This window comes from Hippopotamus amphibius, chromosome 9, assembly GCF_030028045.1.
Source record: "Hippopotamus amphibius kiboko isolate mHipAmp2 chromosome 9, mHipAmp2.hap2, whole genome shotgun sequence".
Taxonomy (NCBI): Eukaryota; Metazoa; Chordata; class Mammalia; order Artiodactyla; family Hippopotamidae; genus Hippopotamus; species Hippopotamus amphibius.
In genome coordinates this window covers 14,591,019-14,614,865 of record NC_080194.1, presented here as the reverse complement: position 1 = coordinate 14,614,865, position 23,847 = coordinate 14,591,019, and the positions used below count along the sequence as shown (strand labels likewise).

Here is a 23,847-nt window from a genome sequence, read left to right as displayed (position 1 = left end):
AGAAGGAAAGTCAGAACTGGAGGAATCAGGCTCCCTGACTGCAAACTATACTACAAGGCCACAGTGATCAAGACAGTATGGTACTGGCACAAAAACAGAAATATAGATCAGTGGAACAGAATAGAGAGCCCAGAGATAAACCCACACACATATGGGCACCTTATCTTTGATAAAGGAGGCAAGAATACACAATGGGAAAAAGACAGCCTCTTTAATAAGTGGTGCTGGGAAAATTGGACAGCTACATGTAAAAGAATGAAATTAGAACACTTCCTAACACCATACACAAAAATAAACTCAAAATGGATTAAAGACGTAAATGTAAGGCCAGACAGTATAAAACTCTTAGACGAAAACATAGGCAGAGCACTCTATGACATAAACTAAAGCAAAATCCTTTTTGACCCTCCACCTAGAATAATGGAGATCAAATCAAAAATAAACAAATGGGACCTAATGAAACTTAAAAGCTTTGCACAGTAAAAGAAACCATAAACAAGACAAGAAGACAACCCTTAGAATAGGAGAAAATATTTGCCAGCAAAGCAAGTGACAAAGGCTTAATCTCCAAAGTATACAAGCAGCTCATGCAGCTTAATACCAAAAAAGCAAATAACCCAATTCACAAATGGGCGCAAGACCTAAATAGACATTTCTCCAAAGAAGACATGCAGATGGCTAACAAACACATGAAAAGATGCTCAACATCACTAATCATTAGAGAAATGCAAGTCAAAGCCACAATGAGGTATCACCTCACACCAGTCTGAAATGCCATCATCAAAAAATCTAGAAATAATAAATGCTGGAGAGGGTGTGGAGAAGACAGAACCCTCCTGCACTGTTGGTGGGAATGTAAGTTGGTACAGCCGCTATGGAAAACAGTTTGGAGGTTCCTTAAAAAATTAAAAATGGAACTACCATATGACCCAGCAATCCCACTATTGGGCATATACCCAGAGAAATCCATAATCCAAAAAGAAACATGTATCGTAATGTTCATTGCAGCACTGTTTACAACAGGGAGGATGTGGAAGCAACCTAAATGTCCATCAACAGATGAATGGATAAGGAAGATGTGGCATATATATACAATGGAATATTACTCAACCATAAAAAAGAATGAAATTGAGTTATTTGTAATGAGGTGAATAGACCTAGAGTCTGTCATTCAGAGCGAAGTAAGCCAGAAAGAGAAAAACAAATACCATATGCTAACATATATATAGAATCTAAAAAAAATGGTACTGATGAACCCAGTGACAGGGTAAGAATAAAGATGCAGATGTAGAGATCGGACTTGAGGGCACAGGGGCGGGGGGGGCAGAGGGGGCAAAGGGGAAGCTGGGATGAAGTGAAAGAGTAGCATAGACATATATACTCTACCAAATGTAAAATAGATAGTTAGTGGGAAGTTCCTGCATAACATAGGGAGGTCAACTCGATGATGGGCAATAACTTAGAGAGCCAGAATAGGGAGGGTGGTAGGGCGTCGTGGGAGGGAGGGGATATGGGGAAATATGTATGAACACAGCTGATTCACTTTGTTGTATCACAAAAACTGGCACAACAGTGTAAAGCAATTATATTCCAATAAAGAGCTTTAAAAAAAAAAAAGAATCATTTATGTGGATTTATTTCTGGTCTCTCTATTCTTTTGCATTGATCTGTATGTATACCTTTTTGCCAAATCTATATTGCCTTGATTGTTGCAGCTGTAAATTGTCTTAGAATTAAATGGTATGTTCTCCAACTGTGTTCTTTTTCAAATTCATTTGGTTACCTAGCACCTTTGGATTTCTGAATAAATTTAGAATTAGCTTATCAGTTTCTCCAAAAAGCTTGCTGGGACTTACATTGAAATTCTATTAAATGTGTAGATCAGTTTGAAAAGATTTGAGTCTTCCATCCCATAACCATGATATATCACTCCATTTATTTAGGTTTTTTTATACTTATTCTCAGATTGTTTTATTCTTTTCAATGTGGAACTAGTTCATGCGCTTATTTTATTTAACTTATTCAAAGCATTCTATGTTTTTACAATCAATTGAAATGGAATTTATAAAATTTTAGTTTATAGTGTTTGTTACTAGTTTGTAGAAGTGCAATAATTTTTATGTATTGGGTTTACATGTTATAACCTTGATAGCCTTAGCTTATTAATCCTACTAACTTTTTGGTAGATTGCTTAAGATTTCCTGCATATGCGATACTGTTTGCAAATAAAGAGTTTTATCTCATCTTTTCTAATCTGTATGGCTTTTATTTCTCTTTCATGGCTTTTTATATGCTTAAGACCTTGTGAACAGTACTGATTACAAATGGTGAGAGTGAGTATACTTTCTTTGTTCCTAATATCAAGAAGAGAGCATTCCATCTTACCATTCTGTTACCTGTAAGTTTATTATAGATACCATTTATCAGGTTGAAGAGGTTTCATTTTATTCCTAATTTGATAAGAGTTTGTATTATGAATTACTATTGAATTTTGTCAGATTTTTTTTGTATCTGTTGAAATGATCATATGGTTTTACTTTTTTTAATATGTCATTATGGTACAGTGATTTTTAAAATAAAAAACCAACTTGGCATTTCTATGATAAAGCCCTCTTAATCATAGTATATTACATTCTTTTTTATATATTAATGAGTTTTGGTTTTGGATATTTGAGAAATTATTTTCATAAATGTTCATGAGGCACATTAGTCTGTAGCTTTCTTTTCCTGTGATGTCTTTGTCTAGTTTGGGTATCAGAGTAATTATGGCATTATAAAATGAGTTCTGAAATGTTTCTTTCCAGTCTTTCCTTCTTTCTGGAAGATTATTTGTAGGATTGGTATAATTTCCTCCTTAATGGGCTATTTTTTCCTTTCAGTTTTATTGAGATATAATTGACATATAGCACTATATAAGTTTAAGGTGTACAGCACAATCATTAGACTTACATATATTATGTACTGATTAGCACAATAAGTTTAGTGGATATCCATGATCTCATGTAGATGCAAAATTAAAGAAATAGAAAAAAATTGGTTTTCCTTGTGATAAGAACTCTTAGGATTTACTCTCCTAACAGCTTTCATATGTAAAAAAATTAATTATATTTATCATGTTGTAAGTTCCTTCTCCAGTATTTACCTTATAACTGGAAGTTTGTACCGTTTGACTGCCTTTATCCAATTTCCCCCTCCCCTTACTCTCCACCTCTGGTAACCACAAATCTAAACTAAGTGTTTCATTCTTGTGACATGAAAGTAATGAGCTGTGAGTTTACAACTGGTTGGTAGGGAACGTGGCCATGTTAGAGGTGCGATACCTGAGAAAATCTTAATAAAGAAAGAAACTCTCTGATTTTTTAATATGAGCATATATAACTCTCTAAATTTTGTGAAGATCAGAGGTGATATAGTAGATGGAGAATGATTTTGGGATCAGGAAGACTAAAGTACCTACTTCCCATTGACTATCTAGATAAGTATCTTAGCCTCTCTAACTGTACCTTAGGAAGTCATGGTTATTGCCCCACCTCATAGACTTGTTTTAAGGAGAAAAAAATATAAAAACATCTGAGTGAACTTAGTATGTGGTAGGATTCTGACTGTAATTATTTTCTTTCTTACAGAAGAGGATAAATATAATATTTATTCTCCTTTGCTCTTCAAGTATTTCCTGGCAGAAGGAATTGTTACTGGACATACTTTGTTGGTTGCGTCTGCAAAAGAAGACCCTGCTGACATTTTACAGGTATAGAATATACTAATTCAGTATTGCATTTTGAACATTTCACCAAAAAAATATTATTTATATATATAAACAAGCTATGTATTTGTATATGTACACACTATATTTAAATACATTAATAGGACCACATGTATTTTTTTCTCTTAAAAAAAGTATCAGATTTATTTGAACATATAATCTCATTCTAAAATTAGTGTTCTTAGACAGTTTTTTTAACTTAAAATTTATGTCACAATGAGGAAATATTAATAAGCTGTTTAAAACTGACAATAAACAAAATTAGTATTAAGTAATGATATGAGAATTTTATAAACTATTTAAAAACCTAGGTAAACAAAAACAACTGCAGAATATTGTCAGATGGTATATTACCAGTATCCCAAAGGTGTAAGTCAGAAGAAAGATACAGAAATTAGAAGTACTCATTTATTAAAATTCTTTTGCCTTGAGAATGCCAGAAATTATTCTCTTCCAAGAAATAAGCAGTAATACTAAAATATGTGATTGAAATACTATATCTTTTTTAAGCCAGAGCACACTTTTCACCTCAGAGAGGACAATTCTGACTTTCAGAATTCTTAATTTCTTTGTACAGAATACGAAATCACTTTTAAGCCATTATTTGTTTAGAATTCATAATCTAGTCTTTTTTTTTTCCTCAGAGGATGTTTTAATTTCACTGTATAGTTTGCAAAATGACAAATGACTGAGTCATTTATAAAAAAATTTGTAGCATAATAAATACTAATGTACAATAACTATCAAAAGACACAAACAAATTTCTACACTCACACATAAAAATTACTATAATACTAAGGTCAAAACTAACATGATTCTTTCATACGGGTCAGACTTTGTTTACTAAATTTTAAAAGATCCAAAGAGAAAATCTTCGTATAATTTTCCAAATGTTTCCCTTCTGGTTGAAGAGCTAGTTTTCCTTCATTCTTATTTCTGCTGTTAATCTTTTGTAATATTTTCTTGTTGTTTTTGTTTCTTCTTTTGCTCCTTTTCTGTGGCCTTAATCATTTTGGTTAGTTTCTGAACAGTACTGTATTTGCTAGAAGCAGTGGAGTAAAGGCCAAAATCATTGCTGTAAAGAAGCTATGTAAGTTCTTCACAGCCCATTCCACAACATACTGAGCCTAAGATTTTGTATCAGGCATCTTTATAGCTGTGTAGGAAATGTTTGCCAAGCCATAGGCAATAAGGCCTATATATGCTTTTTAAAATAAGGTGTTTTATTTTTCCTTCTTCCCTCCTCCAACCTAGGTAACTGATGTTAAAGCCTATATTAGACTTCCACATTTTGCCTTAGAGAACTACATTTTTTATTTGCAAACTAATCCCTGATGCCTTTCTTAGGTAGCTTGATTTGCACAAGTTAGAATTTAAAAATTTCGATGTACTTTACGTGTCCTTCTTTGGATTATGTGAAGGATTTTTGAAATTATAAAAGAAATATTACACTTTCATCAGGGTTTCTTAAAATATCTAGTCATATATGCAAGTAATTAGATTCTGCAAACCTTTATTCATACAGCAGTTTTTTGATGTAGTAGAAAAAATAGAAAACTAGAGTCAAAAAACAAAGACTTTTTTTTTTTTTTCCCCAGCTGGCACATTTATTAGCATTAAACACAAGACCCTCCTCTTCCCGCATTGCAGGAAACCCTGCCCACAAAGTCCCAGGCCCCTGAAGCAGGCAGCCTCTGCCCCATTTCTGAAACAAATTCTCAAGCCTTGGTGGTAGCCTGAGCTGCTCCCAGGGCTGTGAGCTGATGAACCTTCTGGCTCATCATCTCCATTACAGCCTGTTTCATGGCATGCTTCTCCTGCAGAGTTCGCTGGATTTTCTCCATTTGCTTGGTGAGGAAGTCTATATTCCTCTTGAAGAAGTCCTTGGCATCCTCAGCCGTCTTCTCTATATGGTAGCCAGTTCCCACATCGAGGAGCACATGTTCCACATCATGCAGCTTCGCAGGGACATACATAGAACTCGTCAGTGGGACCAGTAATTCTTTCCCTTCGTTCCTTTTGTTCAGCACGTTCAGACAGTCCTTGGCTTCCACATACTTGGTCTGTACAACCTTGAGCTGGGCAATGGATGTGGACAAGAACTCCACTTCCTGGTCCAGCTGGTTCTTGAGCATTTCTAGCTGCAGCAGATTCAGCTTGGTGATGTTAACTGACTGTCAAAAAACAGACTCTTATTAAATTTGCTGTTACGAACAAAATAGATTAATAAGAACCAGACTTGTCATCATGCCTGAAACAACTAAAAAAACAGGACAAAATATATGAAAAAACTGTTTTCAAAACTTTGAGCATCACATAATACAGGACAGTGATTCCTGAGTTATGCAAATAAACAAGGTAAGCCCTATAACTTCCCTAGCTTCCTGCACGCGAAGTGTCCAGGCTACAGTGCAGGGAGGAAGAACCCAGGATAAGACAATCTTAGGAGACAGAGCTAGGAATGTGGAATTACAACCTTGTTATTGTCTTCATCTGGAGCCAGGTATGGTTTAAGGAAATAGGTATGGGTGCCAAGTAAGCAAGGAGTGGACTTGTGATGGTTAATTCTATGTGTCAACTTGACCAGGCCAAAGAGTGCTCAGAAATTTGATCAGATATTATTCTGAGTGTTTCTCTGAGGATATTTTTGGATGAGATTAACATTTAAATTGGTAGACTGAGTAAAGCAGATTGCCCTCTCTAATGTGGGTGGGCCTCATCCAATCAGTTGAAGGCCTAAATAGAACAAAACATCTAACCCTCCCCTGTGTAAGAAAGAATTCTTCCTACTGGACTGCCTTCAAACTTGGACATCAACTTTTTCTTGCCCTCATATTCAAATTGGAACATCAGCTCTTCCTAAGTTTTGAGTCTGCTATCCTTTGGATTAGAATTATACCATTAGTTCTCCTGGTTTAAAAGCCTTCAGATTTGGACAGAAACTACACTATCAGCTCTTCTGGGTCTCCAGCTTGCTTGCATATCTGGGGACTTGTCAGCCTCCATAATCATATGAGCCAATTCCTTATAATAAGTTTTACTAGAGAGAGAGATGTATGTATATGTATACATATATCTGTGTGTGTGTGTGTGTACACAATACACTCACACATGCACACGCACATCCTATTTGTACTGTTTCTCTGGAGAACTCTGACTAACACAATTTTACTGAAAATATAAAGATTACATTTAAAACCAAAGAAGGCATTTCACATTTATTTATTAATCTACATTGAACAATTATCACTTCACATCCTGTATCTTGGCCAGTTTTCCAGATAGTAAAGTACAGTGCTCTTCCCACCTTTTTTGCACTCAAACTTCAAAAATTTTTTTTTAAATTTTGTATCCTCTTATATACTAAGTTATGTAAAAATTTTAGTTATGAGATTATTTAGTTACAAAGGATGTTATTGTAAATATTGCCTCTTTTAGTTAAGGATGTTTAGATCAGTCTTATAAGTGTATCCAACTGAATCTGAATGATAGCAATTTGATGTCAGTACCATTATTTTTAGAAGTATATATATATAAGCAAGCTCTTCTTTAACAGCTGGAAATTTTACATCAGTCATTTTTTCTTTGAATTCATATTTTCTATTCCACTCACTCCTCATGGAGTTTTGTCAGAAAGAGGTATGTTTTATGTTTAACATATTTATTAATAACTTTATGATAGTTTTTCTATAACAAAACTTCATATTTAAATTTATTTTAAACTTCTTATCTTAAAAGACTTTGTGTTAAACATTTCTTCTTGTTTCAGTCACCATCATAATTATTGTTGCACGCAGTGAATCAATAGACATAAAAGTGTTCATACTACATTGCTTCATTAAGACGTATCAGTGTGTGAATATTGCTAGAATGGAACAGGATTCAGCATCAACTGTATTTATATTTTTCACTCTTGCAGACATGAGCTGTTCATAGTTAAGCTGTTCATAGAGGGAGTTGTGTTATAGTAATGTTCCCTCAAATTATGTTTTTACTTTTTCTGAATAATACACAAAAAAATCATATGGTGTCTATCAACATAAATTATTTTAAATTATTTGTCTAGTCTATTAGGTCCACTTAAAATTTTGCTGAAAACAATGAAAAGAGGATAATTTCCCCAGTCATTAGAACAGTCACATTTTCTGTACGAAAAAGATATTTAAGTTCTGTCTTTGGTGCTGCGGAGATGTTTATACCTGGGACAATGAAAAGTAAACCTTTCACTCCTAAAGTTAGAAACAGTGATTTGAAAGGGGAATTGGGAAAGGAGAACTTGTACTTCTATCATTGGCACATTCTCTAGGAGGTCATTTTTCACTAGAGTATTTGTTAAAGTTGAAGGTCAAGGAATTGATTCCCTTAAAACTCTCACAATCATGTACCTCTTTCAAAGTCTTCATATACCCCAGGTTTAAAGACTCCCAGTTTTTGTCAGTTAAAAGGGATGGGAACAAGTCATCTTACTTGATCCAGATCAACTTTTCCAAGTTTAGACTATTATATGCCCAATATGATTAAATCCAAATATTGATGTAGCCCAATGAACCTGTATTTAGTCATCCCCAATGTACACTAATCTATTCTAGTTAGTGTAATGCTAATTATCATTTACTTCACATCAGTACGGGAAAAAAATGTATATTATGTTTAGACTTGAAAAATGTAAGAATAACTTTTAAGTTACTGTATTCTTTTAAAAAATCTAAATGAAGTTTATCTCAGGCAAAAGAGTTAAATCAGCATATTAGGCTTAAAATAACTCTTATGAAAATTATGCCTCTGTAATATCACATTACATACAAATGCAGACTGTCTTATTAGAAGAAAAGAAACCATTAGTGATATTTTTCTGTTATATTAAATATGATTTTGAAAATGGTTATTTGAAATAAATTTCTATTGATTGATATATCAAGTGCTGTTGGTTTCAATGTTGACAGATATTTTACTTGTCTTTCCCATATTTGAATTTTCGCTAGTACTGAGATGCAGTTTCTAACAACATGCTAATTAATCTCCTGGAATTTAAATTCATCTTATATTTCAAGGGAAATAAATGTTAAAATGGTATGACCATTGTGTGTGTGTGTGTGTGTGTGTGTGTGTGTGTGTGTGTGTGAAACAGAGCATGCACACAGTCTCCTCACAGAGCACCAAGCTTACATTCTAGTTAAAGGCAGATAAACAAAAAATAGAATGCATGGTATTTCACATGGATAAAAATGAAACAAGGAAAGGGGAATGTAGTTAAGGACATATAAATAGGATTCTGCTTTAAATCAGAATCATAAGAGAAGGATGAAAGAAGGAAGGAAGAAGAGCCAGCCACATCCATTTCTGGGTAAAGAGCATCATAGACAGAGGGAACAGGCAAGGTGAAGGCTCTAGGAGAGGAGCTTGCTTGAGGTAATCCCAGAACTTGGGGGAATAAGCAAGGTGGGAGTTAAAGTTACTGAGATAAAGACTGTGACCATTTATTTTTAATGTCTTAGAAGTTTCTCTTGCTCTAGCCTAGCATAGGTGTTTTTAACTGAAGAATGTGTTCTGGTGTCATCAGATCTATTTTACTTTATCTTCTGCACTTGGAATGGATTATCAAAGACATTATAATTACTCTACAAAAACCTAAGGGTCTTAAGCATTAGATTTACTTAATATAACACTGCAGATTTGATGCTGCATTTTCAGTTTACTTCATTCTTCTATTTATAACGGGTAGCTTAGAACAAGTTGTTTTTAGTTGAATAAGAAGTTTGCTTTACATGACACTTGAATATTTATCAATAATATATTCAATGAAGTTAAATATTAAATTAATTATAAATTTGAGTGTGTTATCCTCAGGAAAAATTTATCTTCTTTGATTTTAATGCAGTTATTTGCTTTTAACTAAAATCATTTGTATAGATGAGTAATGAAATTGTTAAAGGCTGTATATGCTAAATAACATACACACAAACATTTCCCTACTTTGAAAAACTTATTTAGCGATTCATTTTTAAAGTACTTTAATTTTGATTGTGTTCCTATATTTCATATAGTTTTTGAGTTAATAGAATCTTCACTCATCAGTAATGTTTCTTTTTTTCTTTTATAATTTAAGAAACGTTCATTTGATGGGGAAATATTGCTTTGTTACACATTTCTTTGTTTACGTGAAGCAGAATATTTTTTCCTATAGTTGTTAGCCTTCTGAATTTCTTCCTTGTTTTTCATAGTAGGTTTTTTGTCTCTGTCCATTTTTTTTTTCTCGTTGCTCTGTACAAGCTCTTTACATATTACAGTTAATGTCCTTGGATTATATACAAGGTTCTTCATTTTGCACGTTCTCAGGATCTAAGTCTCTGAAGTTACAACGTTGCATAGGAAAATCAAATTTGCCAAAACATAAAAATAGCCACTCCTGGGCTGCCCTCCTATAAATTTTGCCCCTCTGCCCACATCCCTCACATGTAACACTAGAGTATTTTTTTTCATCCTTCATCATTAGATTTGTAGGTTGTTCTGTTCCTGTTATGCATATGTTAAATATTCTTGAGTATAACGCAAAACAATTTCAACCTCAAAAATTGGTACAAGAGTGTAAAGCAATTATATTCCAATAAAGAGCTAAAAAAAAAAATTTTCAAATTTTGCCGAAGATGCAAAATTTCCTGACGTTGATCTAAGTGACTATGGAGAATTGTTTGAATCCCATGCAAGGCTACTGGCTAATGAGAATATAGAAAGATTCAGCCAGTTAACAACATAATGTTTCTTACATTCTTAATCTTATCATCTTGTATTCCTTACATGTTTAATATGTAATTGTAAAACAATATTTGACTTAAAAAAATAATTTGCCGTTCTCATTTTTCTGTAAGAAAGTACAAAAAGTATTGTTTTTAACATATTCATCTTTAATGGGGTCCCATTAGTGTTCACACATTTAAGACAGACTAGATGAGAGAATTATGGCTGATAAAAGTTTCAATTACGTATATTCTTCATAATACCAGTACCTAAACAAAGTTTTTAACATTTCTGAGAAAAAATAAAGTGAGATGTTGAATACTAATGTAGATAAGTAGAATTTTCTCACCTACAAGAGTAGATACAGATATGTATTTTCTACATACCATTCAGCTGGGATTTCAGTGTGCCCAACTCAGAGTCATACTGAAAAGTTATTTGTATCAAACAGCCAAAAAGTGCATGACCAAAACCCAAGGCGTTAACAGTGTTTAGAGATACAGTGTAGGGGGAAAATGCTATAATTGCTTAGTTTTAATTTTATGATGTATGATTGGGGATTTCTGGAACCTATAACCAAAGCAAATATTGCTGGTAAGAGAAAAGGGAAAAGACAATCTTATAGACCATAATTATATTAAAACTGTGTGTAACTAAAAGACAAGTAAAGGATAAAAAGCCCCATCAGCTGCCTAAGATATGTTATATAACCACCCAGCAATTTATCCATCATCCTTTGAAAACATATTCGTGCCTATTGTAGTCAAAGCTTCAGGAAGTCAGCATTAAGATGTAACGCTGAAAAATTACAGCCCTTAGAAAATCCTATAGAACAGTATACATGATGTTATTAAAGCTTTTAAGAACACATATGGTAAGTATTTTTCAGTTAACTTTTTATCTAGAAGAATTTTCTTGATATGCTCAAATACAGTAATGGGTATTCTCTATGAAAACTTTCTGTGGAATGTTTTCTAATATAGCAAAATTACATTTTTATGTTAAAATATTTAAACATTTATCAGTAGATGAGCTGTTTCTTATGAAATAAAAAATTATATACACACATGCACACCCAAACATTTCCTAAGAACTTGAAAATGCTAAGATTTCTCTATTATTTATATTCTTTGTGTAATTTTTAACAGGATGGTGGTATGTGTTAATACGTATAGAATTAAAGAGTAAAATTTCAGAAGTAAATTTAAATGCTCTTTCGCAATATACTAAAGTCAGTTTTAAACCTTAATTTGAACATTTGTTAGTGATGACATGGCAGGTAGGCAATATTCATTCAGGAAGAGCTATCTAATACCTAGAGCAGAGGGTTAATTCTTGACTTGTTGCGTAAACTTTTTGAGTTATCTGTTATATACACTATGCACTGTCTAACATCAGCCACAGTTAGAACAAAGTGGGAGGCTAGAATGCTTTTAAGGAGCTTCAAAGTTGTATTTTTTAGTGTGTACCCAGGATAAGTACATGGTTACCATCAGGAATGTCCCAACTACCTTGATATTTATTAAAGGCTTACAGCATATATATTTTTTAACATCAAACATATTGGTAAATATATAGTTCAAACAAAATCAATTATGGTGAAACTTCTAATATTTACTATTGATAAATCTTTCATAATTGAAAATGAATTACTTTACAATAATCCATAAGTCATGGAATGAGTTTCAAGTCATAGAAAATAAACCATGTGATATTTGATGAATTAATATAGTAATAAGATACTTGGTAACAAAGTAACGAAGTATGAAAATTTAAGCGTAACATCTTCAGAATTCTTTTTCACAGACCTTAAATCCTTAAGTAAAAATGTATCTTAATAATTTGAAGGCATTATTTTAAATCCCAAAGTATCAGCCTTTTACCCAAATATTGAACTCATTTGTTAAGATCTTATTCGTTGTACCTTGTATCTTTTCCTTTATTTGATTCCTTGGTTTTAATAGAGATCAGAGATATTGATTTAGAGTTGGGTAAAGCCGTATTATTTGCTAACAATGTTAAGTTTGAGTTACTGTTAAAAAGGTTTTTTTTCCTTCTGTCAGTTTGGTGTCAGGATTAAGTCTGTTTGCCATCCACCTGTTATTTACTAATTGTGGAATAAGAATTAGAAATCTAGTGAGTGGTCAGTCTGCTCTTAGTATACTGTAGTACAGTCTGGTCTTTCTGAGCACGTAGAATACAAAAATGTCTCAGATCCAACCCATGTTTTTTTTTCAGTGCCAAAAATTGAAACAGCTATTAAAAATGAAGTTAAAGAAATATCCTTGATTGGCCAACTCTATCACCGAACATTTTTTAAATTATGTTCATATCCAAAGTTGTAGTTTTATGATTCATAACAAAAGTAATACATCATGCTATAAATAATTAAATATTATTTTCTGGCCCTTCTATATTCCACTTTGCAAGTTTTATGCATACTCAACACCTTATACATTACACATTTTCCCACACATTTTTACTTTTTCTAGCCTATAGAATATTTAACGTATGTCCTATCAAAACTGTTTTGTCACTGTATATCTTTTGTCCATAATATAAATACAAATATTAAAAGATCTTTGAAGGCAGAGCTATAATCAGAATATGTTCCCTTCACTTCTTTGTCAACATTTTATTTGTTCAGAAAATTATCAGTCTCTCTATAAGCTTTTCAGTGCTAGTTGAGCCGGAAATTTGCTGTTTGACCCTAGGGTTTCACTCTTTTTTTCCCTCCCTAGCTACTTGTGAGAGCTTATTTAAAATTCTGAGTTCTCCCCTGGCAGCCACAGTTAGAGCTTCTTTGGCAAATTAAAAAGACTAAGAAAAAACATGCAAAGGCTCAGTACTGCTTCCAGTGACCTACATTTGTAGCCAGCTTTTAAAAGATGGCATGTGCCTTGTTTTCCAACAAGGAAATGAAAGATAAGATAAAAATATAAAGGAAAATAGGCCCACCTCTATGTCACTAGCTAGTGAGAACATTTTTGATATAACACTAAAATGAACACAGATTTGACATTGACGTTTGTGCCTCAGTCAACAAAGGAATTTTGCATGCAGAAAAGTGGACTAAGTTATGTAGCAAAATGCCACACTCTGCAATTGGATATTTATCCTTAAGAAGGTGAAATATACTTGGAATCTGAGCTTCGATTTTAATTTCTGTGTTCCTGCTTACTAGCTACAGGACCTTGCACAAGTCACTTAACCTTTCATATTAAGATGGGAATGATACCCTGCCTACCTTATTCCAGAGTTCCAAATTAAAAATGAAATACCTGGGGTTTTGCTTTCTAAATCTTAAAGCATCTATTCCAGGTCTCACGTTTACTTTCAAAAATTTTATTTTGAACCCATAAAAAAAAAAATGAATGGTTGTGAATACTTGATGGTTTTGGTATACTCCAAAGAAATGTTTAAATCTTGGAACTATTGCATAGAGGTTTTAACATTCTTGGAAAAGAAGCCACATAAAGTCAGAATATTAGAAATATGGTTCATTTTTCTTTTGAATACTTTTTCTGAAAAAGTTTTCAGAAGAGAAAGTATTCAGTCCTTTTGGGGGTGGATAAATGACTTAAAATTTGAAAACAGGAACCATTCAAACCAAAAGTAAATCAGCCTCCCAAATTAACTTGTTGTCCCGTTTAATGAAACATTAAAGGATACCATAGAAGGAGAAAGGCTGTATACCATCAAGGATCATGTATTAAATAGGCAGTCTGTGAAGATTTATTATGTACAAAAGGATAACTCTACTGTTGAAAACCCCCTAAAAGATAGCACTGTTTCTCCAGCTAGTGTTGATTCTTTCAGTGTTTCTTTTCTGATTTAAATTTTGTTCACCAGAAACTGACAGGCAGTTGCAGAAGAGGACCTTAGTTCCTCACATCTATCTTTTCACATTATGGTATATTAGTGAAATCAGAGGCATTTGAAACATGTTTTTTGTATCAAAAAAAAATATTGTTTTTGTAAAATACTCTCACTACAGTTTGTGTGTGCATACACGTGTCTGAACGTCCGTGCTAGATTTCAAAAACAGGATAGAAAGTATTAAAATGAAGACTTAAATTGGAAGTAGAAAATAGTAGAAAATCTGAAACTATGAAGTGAAGCTTCTTACCTTGTATCTCTTAAAACAGACTATAGCATACAGAGTGCTATAGAATTAAAGGAAACCTATTCTATGCTTTTACCCAGTCATCTCTACTGCCCAGGTGTCAGTGAACAAGGAGAGAATGAGTTCTATTCTAACACCAAATATACTACAGAAAATAATTTTTAAATTTAATAAAAATAAAGTGATAACCAGTTTTATTTAGTACCCCACAATACCCTAAGATTTTTGTTTGTGACCTTTTCCATAAGCTGGGCTTATTCTGGGAAAATAAAAAATATATGACATCAAACAAATAAAACCAGTCACACGTTGTGTGCTCCTGAGCTAGGAATTTAACTGATCAGGGCCCCTTAAATGAAGATAATGCCTGATTCCATTCCTAATTGAGATTTCTTTGACAACAGATATCCATGAAACTTTAGAACACTTCTTTTGCAACAATGTGAAGATTCTGTGACCTTGATTTAATAAATAATTATAAGATTATTGTCGCTTTCTTAACTTTTAAAATAATTATATTTGAAATGTTTTAGTTACATCAGTTTTTAGAAATTATTTTAGTTTATATTCAATAAAGACACAAAGAAATTTTGTAGGAATTCTTTGTGCACGTAAGACTCCTTCTATAACTTATTATCGCATAACTTGTTTGCTTAATGTAGATTTTCATGTCATGTTTTCTTAAAACAGGTTAATTATCACCTTTATACAGTAAACATTTACTAAAAGGAGTTATTACATATGATCTCACTAACTAAACCTGTTAATACCAGTGATTTAGTGGAGAGTTTAGTCTACTTTTAAAACAATTCACAAAATGTATTGTAATTAAGATATGTCCTATTATAAGAGCCACATTGTTCACTAGTCATTATTCTTCCTATAACTAGGGACATAATATAGGTAAAAATATACATATACACACATATGCATACACACACATACAAAATACATATACACACACAGAGAAGTTCACATTTTTAACAACAGTGGTTACCTAATTAGTAGCTCTCTTCACTTTAACTTGTATAATCTCTAGGAGTTTTATTGGTTGTGCAGTCATAGCCAGATTAAACATTGACAGCACTGAATATATGAACTTTACTTTGTAAAAAAAAAAAGTCTAGAAAGGAAAACTCCAATTTTTGTGGGTAAAAATACTAATAGATTCCAACAGTGCATTCTTGCCTCTCTATAAGTAAAAACATGGAATTTTTATTTTTAGCTTTCTTCTTAAGAAGTCTGACGTAAAGAGACTAAATATGTAATATAGCTCTTACATTTTGATTTATAAAATGATAAAGTCTGTATCTAAGTTGATGTACTAAGGAAGGTTGATAAAATTAATAATAAACCTCATGGAGACTTGGTCTTAACAGCTTGACAGTTTTGATTTTTTTTTAAATATGTGAGAAAATAATTATGGAAGCTAATATCAGAAAGCCAAGAAACTCAGTGCATTTCCCTTTAAACTCCTTTTAAGTCTATGCTGTCATTAGACAGTATTGAAACCTGTAGTTGCTTTGGTCAAGACCAGTAGTGCTATTTATGGTATTAGCAGGCGTATTGCTAGGACCTAGATGAGGAATTTAAATTTGCCTATACCTCATTTTCCCATTCTCACTACTAGATTGCAGTAGAACTTAGGGGTTAATACATGTCTAAATTGCTTTGAGATCATTCTATGACTGGTGCTCTTAAAAATGTGATGGTTTAGAATGTAATATTTTAAAATAATTAGATTATATTTGCATTTAATTGAAGATATTATTTTAACTTAGTGCAACTCTTTCTTTTCATTTCTGGATACTTCTAGGGCAGATTTCCATTTCCTGTTCTTCACGTACCCTCCTCCTTCCCTCTATCTTAGTCAAGAAAATTGAAAGAGAGATTTTTCCAATTCTTCTGAACACATTTCTGTTTACATGTTAAAGAGAAACATGATAAGGATGGATGGGAAAGTATTGAGGACACCACTCTTATCCCAGTGGTTTCATTTTCTACTTTTCAGATTCATGTAATTGATGTATTTGCCAAATTACAAGCATCAGTTTTGTCAGTAGCTTAACTTGAGGGTTTACTTAAAATAATTTTTGTTTACTGATGTGAATGTATTTTTCACCATTCTTCTTGTAATATCAGTAATTTTACTATCTTTATATTCAAGAAAAAATATCTGAAATTGTACCAAGATGTTCCCTAATCTGTACTGCATTTAGTTTGAAACAAGTTAATTCACTAATTACTAATCTTAAAATCTATGAGTTTTAAAAACTTTTTTTATGTAACAGCAACTACACCCCAGGACCTTCTGACTTACTCCATGCAGTCTACATTTCTGAATGCTTTTAACAATTAAAGTCATTCCGCCCCCCATACTTTTGAATAGTTAAATGAAGATAATGTGGAGAACATACCTTTAGTAGATAAATATTCAGGTTAGATATTTGGACTGTGTTTGTACTCAAATTACGATAATCAGTAATATCTTTGGATTTGTTTCTCTTTCCAACTTTCAGAAAATAAATATTCCCTGCAAAACCCCCCATAAATCAACAAAGTAATATACTTACTGATACAATATAATATACTTACTGATACATGGATAATGCTTAAGTAGTATTAATTATACAGTTACCAAAACCTGCAAGGATCAAAAGATTTTATTTTCAAGAAGGATTTCTCATGCTGCATGGATTATGCTGCTACATAATAGCTCAGTAGTACTTCTGCTGAATTGTAAAATAGCTTAGAGAGGAGTATGATGCCCATAGTTGGTGTAAAGCATTGGTAATTAAGAGGGTGGGAGGTTAAGCTTCATTAACTGCTGAGGGATTGTATCTTGGGTTTTATTATGCCCTAGAGAACATAAAAAGTGAGAAGGGTCAAACTGTTGGAATCAGATTTTGCTTGTGCATCTGCCAAAACAAAGGCCACAAAATAATAAAGCAGTAAGCACAGAATGATAGGAATTGAAAAGGGAAGAAATATATTTACGGCATCTTATGGATAAGGATAAATGTTGCTGGTGAAAAAAATAAAACTTAAATACTGGAGTATACTTTGGTATTAAAAGTTTGAAATAATTTAGTTTCATATAGCTTTTTTAAAATAGTTGTTTTTGAATAAATAGAATAAATGTTTTTGTCCAAAGGTATAGCCAATTTCTTTACTCTTGTTAAGTTTCTAACTTGATGTATTATTAAAAGACAGACATTTTATACTTTCCATACTATCTTCTGTGTGGAACTTACGATGCCTGCTTTTTATTTTTATTTATTTATGTTCCTTATTACCAAATGTATGGGAACTGTAAGCACCACATTGCAGAAAAGAACCAAAAATCTGATATATATTCTTCCTCTTAGGAAATGAGGATATGACAACCATTCGATGTGTTCTATTGGTGCGCTGGGTTAGAAATCAAGACAGGATTTTCAAAAGTGTGAGGGAGGATACTGATCTGTGATTGACGGCTGTAATAGTTGATTATTAAAGAGCTTATTCTTAGCATTCTCTCGAAATAGACATTTTATCAAAACATCAATTAAATTTTTTGTTTGATTAGATACAGGCATTGCAACAAATGGTAGAGATTACAGATACACTGATCATCTCTGATAGGGTCAGTGATTCACTGTGAACAGGGTAGGTGATGGCATACTTCAAAAATTTTAGGGCTTACAAATATAACAACATATTGAATGCAAACTCTTACAGAAATTTCTGAATATTAGAAGACAAAAGTACCAGAATATTTCTTTTTTCCCCAAAATATCATTTCCTGGTATATCTTTAAATCATTCATTTTCACTTGAAGAGAAGAGGAAAATGGATCTTATTTCTTACATCCCCTCGATTGCTCAGTAGCATGTCACATTTTTAGTTCCTTTTTTTTATTCATGTTTAGTCTTTCACTTTCTTGTTCTGCTTTTTATTCTCTTCCCAGCAGTTCTTTTTTCCTACCAGTTATATTGAGATGTAATTGGCATATAACATTGTGTTACCTTAAGGTGCACAACCTAATGATTGGATATGTGTGTATCTTGTGGAATAATTACAATGTTTAGTTAACATCCATCACCTCACAGTTACAATTTTTTTTCTTGTGATGAGAACTTTTAAGATCTGTTCTCCCAGCAACTTCTAAATATACAGTACCATATTGTTAACTATAGTCACCATGCTACACATTTATCATGTACAGAAATTATCTTATAATTGGAAGTTTGTACCTTTTGACCACCATTGCCCATTTCCCTACTTCTGGCAGCCACCAATCTGTTCTCTATTTTTATGGGGTCAGATTTTTTAGGTCCTAGATACAAATGAGCTCATATAGCATTTATCTTTTTCCATCTGACTTATTTCACTTAGCATGATGCCCTCAAGTCCAGCATGTTCTCACTAATGGGAGGATTTCCTTTTATTTTTTTTTTATGGCTGAATAATATTATATATATGAAACATTTTCTTTATTCATCCATTGATGGATACTTAGGTTGTTTCTATGTCTTGACTATTATAAAAAATGCTAGTGAACATGGGGATTCAGATATCTCTGATATAATGATTTCATTTCCTTCAGATATATACCCAGAAGTGGAATTGCTGGTAGTTCTATATTTAATTTTTTAGGAACTTCCATACCATTTTTAATAGTGGCTGCACCAATTTACATTTCCACCAACAGTGCACAAAAGTTCCCTTTTCTCCACATCCTTGCCAAAACTTATCTCATCTTTTTTATGACAGCCATCTAACAGATATATAAAATAAAATACATTTTAAAACCTTTTATGCTAGATAAGCAATATATATGTATTTATTGTATTAAACAGTTACCAGTTTTTTTATTTTTACACTTTCTACCTCTTTATTCCTTTTTTATACTGCTGTATTATATCTTCAAATAATTTTTTCAGAAAAGGTTTGTGGTAGGTAAGCTTTTGAAACATTATATGCCTTTTTAAAAATGTTTCATACTTACAGTTAGTAGGTAATTTTCCTGGATGGAGAATTCTAAGTTTCATATCAGATTTCCTCATACTTTGAAGACATTTTTCCTTATCTTTTAAAATCCAGTGTTGCTGAGATATCTAATGCTAATCTATTTCTTGCCCTCTAGTAGCTTCTAATCTGCTTACCATCTTTATAGTTTGCTTTTTGTAGAATTTCCCATATGTGGAGTCATGCAATATGTAATGTTTTATATGTGGCTCCTTTCACTTACAATGCTTTTTATTTTATTTTTATTTTTAAGGGATTTTTTTAAAATAAATTTATTTACTTATTTATTTATTTATTGGCTGCATTGGGTCTTCGTTGCTGCACACGGGCTTTCTCTAGTTGCTGAGACCAGGGTCTACTCTTCATTGTGGTGCTTTGGCTCCTCATTGTAGTGGCTTCTCTTGTTGCAGAGCACAGGCTCTAGGTGCGTGGGCTTCAGTAGTTGTGGCACACGGGCTCAATAGTTGTGGCTCATGGGCTCTAGAGCACAGGCTCAATAGTTGTGGTGCACGGGCTTAGTTGTTCCGTGGCATGTGGAATCTTCCCAGAGCAGGGCTCGAACCCGTGTCCCCTGGCAGATTCTTAACCACTGTGCCACCTAGGAAGTCCACTTATGCTTTTTAGATTAACCATATTCCTATGTATATCAGTAGAGTTTCTTCCTTTAATTTTTTTAGCCATTTACCAGTTGACAGACATTTGGGTTCCCACTTTTGACTATTGAATGAAGTTGTTGTAAACATCCACATACATGTCTGTGTATGGACATGTTTTCATTTCTCTTTGGCAAATACCTAAGAAGATAATTGCTGGATCAGTTTGAAAGTGAATGTTCAGTCTTTAGAGAAATTTCCAAACTCTTCTCCAAAGTAGCTGTGCAATTTTGCATTCTCACCAGTGGTGTATACAAATTCCAGTTGTCTGCTTCCTTTTTAATATTTGGTGTGACCATCTTTTGAATTTTATTTTAACAATCCTAGTGCACATACAGTGGTCTGTCATTGTGGTTTTGATTTTCCTGTTCCTAATCACTAGTGGTGTCGAGCATCTTTTTTTTTTTTTGGCACACGGGCTTAGTTGCTCCGTGGCATGTGGGATCTTCCTGGAGCTGGGATCGAACCCGTGACCTCTGCATTGGCAGGCGGATTCTTAACCACTGCGCCACCTAGGAAGCCCTCGAGCATCTTTTTATGTGTTTCTTTGCCATCCATGTATCTTTTGGTAAAGTGTCTGTTCAGCTCTTTTGTCCAGTTGTTATTGGATTGTTTGTATTTCTATCGAGTTATAGGTGTTCTTTTTATATTCTGAATATAAATTCTTTATCGGATGTGTTGAGCAAGTATTTTCTCCCAATCTATAGCTTGCCTCTTTGTTTTCTTAACAGTGTCTTTTGAAAGCATTTTGTTTTACTTTTATAAAGTCCAATATATTTCATGCTGTATTTTTGTCCTATTTAAGGAAAATTTGAGTCACCCAGGGGTCAGCAAACTTTTCTTTAAAGGATCTAGATAGTAAATATTTGGGGCTTTGCGGACCATATGGTCTCTGTTACAACTACTCAGTTCTGCTCTTGTATCACTAAGGCAGACAATTCCTAAGCAAATGAGCATGACTATGTTATAACAAAACTGTTTACAAATACACCTGGCTGCTTGGATTTGGCCCACAGGCCATAGTTTGCTGATTCCTGGAATACCTCAAAACCGCTGTTTTCTCCTGTTGTTTTTTGAGAATCTGTTGTTATCCTTTCCCTTGGTACCTTAAACTGCTTTGATACCTATGTAGACAATAAATTAAGGACTTCCTCGGTGATGCAGTGGTTGAGAATCTGCCTGCCAATGCAGGGGACACGGGTTTGAGCCCTGCTCTGGGAAGATTCCACATGCCACGGAGCAACTAAGCCCGTGAGCCACAACTGTTGGGCCCATGTGCTGCAACTATTGAAGCCCACGCACCTAGGGCCTGTGCTCCACAACAAGAGAAGCCACTACAATGAGGAGCCTGCACACCACAATGAAGAGTAGCCCCCACTCACAGCAACTAGAGAAAGCCCGTGTGCAGCAACAAAGACCCAACGCAGCCAATAAATAACTAAAATTAATTAATTTAAAAAAAGAAAAGAAATGAAATAAATATCTCGGTCTCTTTCTTAACTTTCTCTTCTGTTCCATCAGTCATATGTCTATCTTAAATGGACTTCATCTTTCTGTTTTTATGTCTTGAAATTAGATGTTTTAAGCCCTAAGTTTCTTCTTTTTTAAAGTTATTTTGGCTATTATAGGGCTTTTGCATTTATATATAAATTTTAGATTCAGCTCATCAGTTTATATGAAAAAGCTTGCTGGAGTTGTTCTTTTTCTTTTCTGGTTACTTTTTCCCCCCTGTCCTTTGTTGTTGATAATTTCTCTGTCTTCAAGTTCATTAATTTGTGGTCTGCTCATGGCATCTCCTTTCTATATTGTTATGAACGAATTCCCTTGATTTTATTGTTATTTTAATGAAATTGTTGTGTGTAATAAGTTAGTTTATAATCCCTGCTATTATAAGTTGTACTCTTCTTTTCTATCAAGTGAGTTTTTATTGGATGTCCGAATATAGAGGTTACTACATTAAGCAATGGAAACAGCAATAGTAAAGACTCAGAGGTAGAAAAGCTCCTGGGTTAGCTTATTGGGTTAGCACATGTTGTCCACTTTGTAATAGAATAGTATGAAAGAAGGTTCAACGTACAGTCATATCTTCTTGCTGAGATGTTTAAGGGTTAACTGAGAGCTCTATGGATGCATGCTGCCCTGAGCCAGGAGAGGGAATTAACTAGTCTTGAATGACTGAGGAAATAATTGTAGAGAAAGTAAGGAGGAGGCAGAGCTGAGAGAAAGGGAGAAAAGAAGAATGAAAGACAATAACCTGACTTATGCTTTGAATTTGACATGCAGTTGAACATTCAGGTAGAATATCCAGAAGGCAGTTAAAAATCTAGTCCGAGAGATTGCAGAATGATTGAAAACCGAGATGTGTTAGCTGTCATTTATTTCACCTTCAAATGTTTATTGAATGCTGACTGTGTGCCAGAAACTATGTTATGAACTGAATGTTTGTTTCCCCCAAAAATACATGTCCTCCTCTCATGCAAAATACATTTAGTCCAGCCCAAAAACCAACAGTGAACTTGTGAAACCAGGCAAGTTGTGTGCTTCCATAACGCAGCGGTGGGACAGGCATAGGAGAGACATTCCAAATCCAAGGGAGAAATCAGAAAGAAGAAATGGAGTATGCATCCCAAGCAAGTCTAAAATTTAACAAAGCAAATTTCATTAGATCCGAAGGCCCAAGAGTAAACCTCTTTGGTTCAATTCTCTGGGGTGGTAACCTCATGCTCCTTCAGCTGAGCCGGGAACCCTTTTAAACCGCGATAGAGGCCACCTTAACCCTTAGGCCTGTGCACTCCAGGCCTGTGGTGGGAGTGGCAGCCTTGATGATCTCTGGATCAGTTTTTGCGTCCTTCTTCTCCTTGCTTGAGGCATAGCCCATGTTTGAAGCCAAATAGCTCTGCAATCTTGTCCTGTAAAATCCAAGAATTCCTTAAGTCCATCTTGCCTTCGGCAGTCCCTTCAAACTGGCAGCCTCTCTACTGGTATAATCCCATCTCTATTCCTGGCTTCTGTGAGATGACTGATTAAGTCTAAGAGTTGTACCCATGGTCTCTTTTTTTTTCTCATTTTTTTTTATTTTATTTTATTTTTTTTTATTCCCCATGGTCTCTTTATCAAATGATTATTCAGCCAAACTGTTAGTGTTCTTTAAGAACAAGCTTTCTTATTTTTTGCAATATTGATCGTTTGAAATTTCACATTTTCAAGCTCTGGTTCCCTTTCGCTTATTAATTTCTTTAATTTACCTCTACCCTTTTGTATTTTACTATAAGCAGTCAGGAGGAACCAAGCTGTTCCTTCAGAACTTTGCTTAGAAATCGCCTCAGCTAAATATTCAGTCTCATCGCTCACAAGTTGTACCTTCCACAAAACAGTAGAACACAGTTCAGCCAAGTTTTTTGCCACTTCCTAACAAGGATCACCTTTCCCCAGTTTCAAATAATATGTTCCTCATTTCCTTAGGAAACTTCAACAGAATCGCACTTAACATCCATGTGCCTCAAGACTCTTCCAGCCTCGACTTACCCAATTCCAAAGCCACGTTTCCAGTTTTAGGGGTT

The 23,847-nt window shown here is 33.7% G+C and overlaps 2 protein-coding genes across 6 annotated transcripts in view; one reads left to right on the top strand and one right to left on the bottom strand.

Moving 5' to 3' along the window:
* The window catches only part of ELP4 (elongator acetyltransferase complex subunit 4), a 230,047-nt gene that overhangs the window by 37,041 nt on the left and 169,159 nt on the right, over positions 1-23,847 (top strand). For all 5 annotated transcript variants that reach the window (XM_057750211.1, XM_057750210.1, XM_057750214.1 and 2 more), the window contains exon 3: positions 3,627-3,748. In XM_057750211.1, coding sequence (XP_057606194.1) covers positions 3,627-3,748 — 122 coding nt within the window. The remainder of the gene's footprint in view (positions 1-3,626; positions 3,749-23,847) is intronic.
* LOC130860132 (prefoldin subunit 5-like) lies at positions 5,368-23,165 on the bottom strand. The gene is made up of 2 exons (XM_057747983.1): positions 23,064-23,165; positions 5,368-5,937 (listed from the first exon to the last, which is right to left on the bottom strand). Exons 1-2 carry the CDS (start codon positions 23,163-23,165, stop codon positions 5,482-5,484), a joined length of 558 nt encoding a protein of 185 aa, XP_057603966.1. The 3' UTR covers positions 5,368-5,481.

Bases quoted from the DNA above. Each gene is read 5' to 3' on its own strand.
- LOC130860132 (XM_057747983.1), bottom strand. From the start codon at position 23,165: ATGGGCTATGCCTCAAGCAAGGAGAAGAAGGACGCAAAAACTGATCCA. The intron at 5,938-23,063 runs GTTAAGGTGGCC...GTTTTTTGACAG, and splicing joins TGGAGTGCACAGGCCTAAGG to TCAGTTAACATCACCAAGCT.